We start from the raw sequence: 7,818 nt of genomic DNA, 5'->3' as shown, positions 1-7,818 counted from the left end.
TGAGGGCGGGAGGCGCTGGCTGGACCGCCCCGGCCTCCGGTTCGCCGGGGCCGCAAGCGCTGACTGGGCCGCCTTTGGCCGACGATTCACGAAGTGCTGACTGGACCGACCCGGCCGCCGGTTCACCGGGCCGGGAGGCGCTGACTGAGCCGCCTTCGGCTGCCGTGGCGGGAAGGGCTGGCTGGATCGTCCCCGGCCACCGGGGCTGCAATTGCTGACTGGGCCGCCTCGGCTGCCGGTTCACCGGGGCGGGAAGGGCTGACTGGATCGTACCCGGTCGCCGGTTCACCGGGGCGGGAAGGGCTGACCGGGCCGCCTTCAGCCGCCGGTTCACGAAGCGCTGACCGGACCGCCCTCGGCCGCCGGGCCGCCCGGGACACCTCCTGCCCGGGGGCTGCGGGGCCGCGTCCCGGGAGCGGGGAGGCGTCCGGCACAGAGGCCCCGCGGCTTCGTCCTGCTACCGGAGCCTCCGCGTTTGTGCTCAGCCCCGACGAAACTGCAGCCCGTGGAGGGGCTCGGCCAAGAGCCCTCGACGTTTTAAACCACTAGCTGGCTGCTGCTGTTGGGGTTTTTTGTTTGCTTTGGTGGGGTTTTTTTACTATTATTATTTTGGGGGTTTTGGAGGTTTTTTTTTTTAAATACCTTGTGGGTAAATTCAGGCTTAACAAATAGCCTCCCTCCTCCAGCACTGTCCTGCCCCGGTACAATTTGCCTATTGATTTTTTGTTTTCCAAGCAGATTGGGCCAAATTTATTTGGCATTGTTCCTGTTTTTGAGAAAGTCACTGTTGACCCTGGTGTGCTTCGCAATGCCCTAAATAAATGCAAAAACAAAGACCATAAACTGAGTCTGAACCATAAACTGAGTCTAAGCTCCTCTGAACAGATAAACACAAAAAATACTGAATGAAATGGAGGAAGCTTTAAAAAGAAGAGAGTGAATTTACACGGCTTGGCAAAGGCCTAGCTTTCAGATGCCTATTTATATAACAAAGCCACTTTGTCCTTGCTACATATTGTTTGCTTTCAAATACTGATATCGTTAGTGGAGCTGCAGAGCACACTGAGTACCCGGTGTGCAACAGGCACACAACAGATCCGCTCCGGCAGCTCCCTCTGCTAATGAGCGTGCCTTTGATTATATGGGCAGGAGACATAATTAGGATCTAACCCACAAGCTTGAATACATAAAAACATCCCAGAGCTACAAACCACACCGAGATTCCAGTTCTGCGGTGCCAACAGACGTGTTCCTTTACGGTGGCCTTGGATTTGAGAACAAGCAGACTGCCCGCCGCGAGACTTTGTGACCACTATGGCAACAGTTGTGCCAACACTGCCTAGGCCACCACCAAACTGCAGTTATTTCATCCAAATCCCTCCATATGGCCTCGCGGGCGGCAGGGTCGACGCTACAAGTGGGGCTGAGCCGGCAGGAGGCCTGCCGGGGCGGGAAGAGCAGCGCTGCCCCGCACCCTCCCGGCACCTCTCCTCAGGCTGAGGAACCACCTCTGAGGCGGGCAGCCCGGAGGCCCAGCCGCGCCTAAACTGTTACATTTTTAATACTAAGCCCCATTTCTTAACGGTAACAAAGCGCTAGAGCAAGCTACTCATGAAGAGTTCTGTTGTTGCTGAAAAGGCGAACGAAGCTGCCCCAGGCGCCGGGGGGGCGCGGCCTGACTAGCCTCCCCCAGCGACGGCCGCCAGCCACCTCTGCCCGCCCCAGCCGCTACGGACACCAACCCCGCCCACCCCCCGCGCGCAGCCGCACCCGCACCCGAATCAGCACGTGCCCCCCCGGGGTAGAATCCTATTGGACGAGACAAGGAGGGGCGGGGTGCCGCTGCTTTATAAAGCGCAGCGAGAGAAAGGTTGGGCCTTTCAGTCAGCGCGGCGGGCGGAGGTGAGCGTTGGCGGGGGAGGGCTGGGCCGGTATCTCTTCACGCGTGAGCGTGAGGACGTGCATGAAGCAGACCTACTACCCTCTTCCGTCCGTGTCTTGCGGGGCCCGTGTGGGGAGCGGCCTGGCAAATAAAGCTCTGTGCACCCCGCGAACGTCTCCGGCTGGTTCTTACGCGCGTCCGCCTGTTGCCCGCACTGCCTTTGACCCGGCGGAGTGCCCTGCCCGCGGCGCCGCCGGCCAAGCTGTAGTGCTAGAGCGAAGCGCTTGTTCATAACTGGTGCTGCCCGGCCCGACCCGGGTGGCGCTTTTAAAAGCAAGTGACAGCTCGTCTGGGCGAGCCCGCCGCCGCACAAAATGGCGCCGCGGCCTGACGGGGAGGCAGCACCTGCTGTGGCGGGGGCCTGGACGAGGAGAGCGCCGGGGGGTGCTGCCGTGGGCTGCTGGGTGCGCCCCTGCACAGCAGTGGGAGCCTGCGGCTCTGCTGCTTGGCGTGGTGCGATGGGAGAGGGTAAAACCACCGTGAAAGGGTGTCCAGGTTACTCCTGCTCTGTTGTTTGGCTCAGCAGGACTTAAAGCCAGCCTAGAGCATTGCGTCTAGTGTTCCTCAAGTGGTTCAGGGGACTTAAAACTCATAAGTAGCAAAAGTGCTGGAATTACTGCCCAGGTGTTGCAGGAGTAAAGCACCTGGGTGAAGGGGAGCTGGCTGTTCAGCAGGAGAAATGCATTCGTGCTCCGGAGAGCAGTGTTGGTCATCCTTTATGCTCACTGTAAAGAGAATGTGAAGCAAAATGTGAATTTGACCCCAGTGATCTAAGCTGCAGCTGCTTGGCCTCCACCACTCCCATCTCGTGCTGTCCTGCGGGCAGAGGGGCTGGAGTCACGCACAGTGTTTCCCGTATACGGGGAAGGTACATCTGTACCCACGCTGGTGCCGGGACTGGACGTACAGGAGTAGCTGTCAAGTCTAGGAAGACAGTAAAAGATGCTTAAGCTCAGAGGGGCTTTCACCAGCAATCCTACTATAGAGGACACCTCTGTTCTGTAATTCGTGGTAGTCGTTTCAACGTTTTCACAGGTGTAAAATGAAAAAATACATTTTTAAATCACATTTTAAAATACATGTGAATACTAACTGCTGCAATGAAATTTAGTTTCTCTCTACTACAGTAAAACTTTTGAATTTGAGCTTTTGCCTGTTAGAGCTAGAGCAGTCTCAGTATTTGTTAACCCTAAAATCATCATATGCCATAACCACTAAGTACAACTTGGGTATATATAAAAAAAGTAATCTGAAAAGCACATAGCACACTATGTCATCTTAGGAAGTTGCCTTTCTAATGAAGTTTTTGAAACAACTTGCTGAAGATAGTGGCTAAGCACAATGTAGAAATAAATCTTAACTGAGTAATTTTTTGACATGGGATAAATTTATTTAATAAAACAAAGCAAGCAGATTGTAGTTACCCACAGTTTATGAAGTGCAATATGACAATCTTGTGTAATAAGTCTAAATCTGTTTACACATTAGTGCATCTAGTCCTTTGACTTTAGTTATTGCACATAGAAATTAAATCATATAAAAGACCTGCGTACAAGACATGCAGACTTCATGAAAGGCAAATAATGCCTATGTAGTCAGAGCAAACCCCAGAATATACACAGCCTGGAATGGTCAAGGAGGAGTTCAGGTAACAAATATAACCTACTAATATCTCAATTAAAGGTAACCAAAATAAGTGTTCAAATATAGAATTAATTTTAAATATATTAAATGCTAGTTTTCTTTTATGTTTCAGGCAAGGTGCTGTTTAAAAAACCTTCAATATAATAGCTTCATTTAGAGATGGTAAATCATCAAGTTACATGTGGAAATTTTGATTTACATCAAATGTGACAACACAAAGTACAAAAAAGTTCTTAAAAAATTACTTCTAAAAAAAAAAAAGCAAATCATGTTATAAAAGGAGAGCCAAAACTCACCTTCTTTGTAAACTAAAAGGTTTTCTGACATCCATGAACAGTTGGCAACACCCAGGTATCAGAAAAATATTACGTGTGTTAAACAGTGGATATGTAGTGTTCAAATATTGAATTTACTGCGTACATTGAGTCTCAAATCATCATACCAGATAGAAATAAAAGGCAGTTCCCCCTCCCCCCCCTAAGTTTTGGCCATTAATTAGCAGAAACAGTCTTTAATTACATCGCGATCAGCTTGAGTAACTGTAATGCTTGAATTCCTATTCCACAAAGTCCAAGAAACCACTGCACGGGGGTCCAAATCTTTCAGCCACAGCTGTTCTCACAAACATCAAGCGATTTGATGCCTGGAGTTGCAAGGCCGTAACGTGAGAGTTCGGTCCCATGCTTCGCGTGTAAACACAGTGCAATGGAAAACAATCACAGCAACAAACTCTCCTATGAGAAAAAACTGGGTGTGTGTGTCACTGCGGCGAGAGGCTCTACACACAGAAGGGTAACCAAGTACTTCTGGTCATGTGCAGTACTGACATTTTACGTGTGTGCTCATGTCTTTATAAACATTCATAATTAATCATGAACCAAGGTGATTGTACCTCACTATAAGGCGGCTTGCTATGGTTTGGTCTCATGGCTTTACCAACTTTTTTCTCCTCGTTTACAAAAATCTGACAGTCCTACTTTCACTGATAGTTGTGTGTGTTTTATGGCTACTTGCTTCCCAAGAAAAGCACAAGTTCTGTGTGAAAAAAATAATATGTATATACCACATTGAATCACAATATTACCTATACATCCAATTTACATTCTTTTATCCTGAAAGCATTTCATATTTCGATTGCTTGACACAAGCTATTGACTGCAGAAGTGAAAGAACATAAAACAGTTCATTCTACACCTCCAACTGCCTGAGAAAGAAAAATATTCTTCCAGTTTTAGAAATTCATTCCTTATTTAGGATTTTTTCCATTTGGCACACAGTTCCTTTGCTGCCAAACAACCTTTCAATGCTTTAATGCACATTAAAATAGCATGAAAATATAAGCTGAACAAAAGGTGTGTCGTCAAGGTCCTTGATCTATTACAGTTAAGTTCCTCCTCCCTCCCCCAAAGAACAGGGCATCTTAGCCTCCGAGTTAAAATCCTGATGGCAGCCAGTACAAAAATAAATCAACTGCTTAATGGAATGAAACCTCATGTAGCTGAAGCACACAGGAACAATAACCAGGCAAGTGAGCACAAAGGTATGGTTATAGGCAGTCCTGGGGGGGAAAAGTGGCGCAAGTTAAGGATGAGAACTACAGCACAGTTTATAAAACCATGAGAATAACTTCTATAATACTGTAAACTGCCAGAGTCTTCACGTGTCATGGCTGATCAGGGGTCTCCGTCATCAGATCTTGAGGAGGGCATGAAGAGGAGCGGGGATCCATGGCTGAGTGCATTAAAGGAATATAAACATCATCCATGTTTGGCATGACAAAGATTTTCTGTGAAAAAGATGCAATTAAATCAAGTTACATTTCATATGCCATTTGAAACCTTATTTTTCTGATTTGTTTACTTAAAAAAATGCAACAAATTTCCACATAAAAGGTTCTTGAGTTCAGCATTGAGTCAGTGTCTGTACTGAAGCCCTACACTGTCCATCAGCTCAAGCCATTTAGTTGTGTTGCAGCCAAGGATGAAGCTCAGAAATACGACGATCTCCGCAGTTCCCGTTAAACTGAAATAGCACTATAAGAAACATACCAACGTTTCTTAACTCTGCCGCTTTCTTGCTCTTACCCATATACCTTCAAACTGTATTTTTAAAGAAATAAGCGGGTTTGATTCCTGGGTGATTGTACAGGTTGGGGTCTGGAATGAACCTGGTCAGTAAACTGTTTTCCTATCCCACAAGTATTTGTAAATTTGGAGGTTTTTTACCCTGTTTTCCACTAAGGTCAATATGATTTTTAAAAATTACTTATTTTAAAGGAAGTAGTAACACGACACTTTACTGCCGCATCTGCTTTTAATTCCAGACAACAGTTTGGCTCTCTATCGTCGAAGAACACCTGGGATCATGTTTTTATTTAAGTACTACAAATTCTGACATGGTACCTATTTCAAAGAAATGGCATTTTTGGCTCTGAAATCATTCTGACAAGTGCTAAAACAGATTTCTGTCCACATGTACACATGGTCTTGAGACATCAAGACGTTCATTGAACAGGAGCAGCAGAGGATATACCGATTAGCCTTGAATGAAACAGGAGAATTTAAAACCCCACCCCTCTAGTAGACCAAAACTACCATTAATGAAATGAAAATGTAAAGGAAACATACCTGAAACTCTTGTTCTAGTTTCCTCTCTATCCAGTCAGTTACATGAACCAGAGTCACTTCTCTCTCACCCAGTTTTGGCCGAGCTTTTAACTCCAGGTAGGGAGGTCTTCGAAAGCCATACCTTAGGAGAGGACACACAACAGGTTTTATTACAAACTCTCCAACGAAGCACATACTTAGATGTGTTAACTGTCAATGTTCTCTTCATAGCAGTTCCTACCTCGTTTACAACTAGTTTGTATCGCACCTCTTCCAGAACCCATTTCAGCTACACTTTTACCTTTTTTCTTAGCTGCAATCCCTCTAGGTAGCTAGCGCACATCTGAAACATGGCCCATTTCTGCAGTAAATTGCTCTTACCATATCCTGTCAGTAGGTGGAGGTGGAATGTTGATTACTAGTGTTCCTCTGCACTCTTGTACTTCAACTGTTAGCAGCAATGGAGTATTGGAGACCTCTTCTATTTTCTTCTTAATAAACTCAGTCTCTGTGGCTTTCTGAAAGTATTTTGACTTAGTAATTTTATCCACAATTCTCATGATCTTACTCGTCCGATGTCCTCCAACATACCTTTAGATAGAGCATAGAAAAAGAGTACACCAAGACAGTTTTCTTAAACCTATTGGTTGCTAAGACACCCATGGATTTCCCATTAAATCATTAGGTTTTAATATAAAAATTCTAAGCAGATACATATGCACATGTCCAAGTAGCACCTCCCAGTGCCTGCACATGAGCGTCTGGCAGAAATTCTGTCCAGTCTGAACACTCCTCCTTCCCAGACGGCATTGGAAATGCTACATTTTTTTAAATTGTGAATATACTTGCGTCATTTATGCCAGCAAGCTGGCATGAGAAGAGACAACCTGTCTATTGCCATTCTAACAAAACCGAAAAGACACAGATGCACCAAGACATACGCACGTATCAGCATAGAATACCCAATTGCCACGTCTCATCTACTTAACAGTGTGTTGAACAAAAAGGTTTTCATTTAAGGTACTGCCGCATTTACAATGAGTATAAAGGTGGTGAAAAAGAAGAGGAAGGGATTTTGGCAGTGGGTAGAATGATATTCCAAAAATGGTTAAGCATTCCTGCAAAAAGAGGTCACTTTTCCTGGCAATAGTGTCAGACGGCATCCTAACTTTTAGAAAAGATGCTTTAAAGATATGAGTGGAAAAAGACTGAATATGTCTTTTTGCATACCCATCCCATTTCTGAAATATCAAACATGCTGTTCTTGGAGTGTGTATTTTCACACTCTATACATACGTACTAAATTGTGACTCTTGAGTTACGTAGCAGAGACAGCCTTGCTAAGGAAACAACATTTTCCTATCCTGCAAAAAATTGATGTTTATCCAGCCTTTTACAGAACTTTCTCTTTAGAATGAGCTAAGACAAGAAACTCCTCAGCTGATATAAAAGGGGTGCATTAATTTAAACTTTTGGATTTTATACTAGCTGTAACTTCTCCCAGATAAAGTAGTTACTCTCTCATCAGATTCTATAGTGATAGTAATGCAGATTTTTGAAAGGTGTAAGGAAATTCTTTTGGTATTTTACTTAAAAATTCTTCATTCTCCCTCTTTGTTCTTAAGA

General features: G+C 45.5%; 1 protein-coding gene and 1 non-coding gene across 5 annotated transcripts in view; one reads left to right on the top strand and one right to left on the bottom strand.

The window, feature by feature from the left end:
• Window positions 1-2,091: 2,091 nt before the first annotated feature.
• Window positions 2,092-2,228, top strand: LOC128918186 (small nucleolar RNA SNORA50). The gene has a single exon (XR_008469458.1). It is a non-coding gene; the product is annotated as a small nucleolar RNA SNORA50 (small nucleolar RNA).
• Window positions 2,229-3,310: 1,082 nt separating this feature from the next.
• TEX2 (testis expressed 2) overlaps window positions 3,311-7,818 on the bottom strand; it is a 56,272-nt gene continuing 51,764 nt past the window's right edge. For all 4 annotated transcript variants that reach the window (XM_054221454.1, XM_054221453.1, XM_054221456.1 and 1 more), the window contains 3 exons: window positions 6,574-6,783; window positions 6,214-6,334; window positions 3,311-5,372 (listed from right to left, as the gene is read on the bottom strand). In XM_054221454.1, the coding sequence (XP_054077429.1) occupies window positions 5,250-5,372; window positions 6,214-6,334; window positions 6,574-6,783 (454 nt within the window). In that variant the 3' untranslated portion in view covers window positions 3,311-5,249. The remainder of the gene's footprint in view (window positions 5,373-6,213; window positions 6,335-6,573; window positions 6,784-7,818) is intronic.

Source organism: Rissa tridactyla, chromosome 15 (assembly GCF_028500815.1).
Source record: "Rissa tridactyla isolate bRisTri1 chromosome 15, bRisTri1.patW.cur.20221130, whole genome shotgun sequence".
Lineage (NCBI taxonomy): Eukaryota > Metazoa > Chordata > Aves > Charadriiformes > Laridae > Rissa > Rissa tridactyla.
This window is presented reverse-complemented; position numbering and strand designations above follow the sequence as displayed.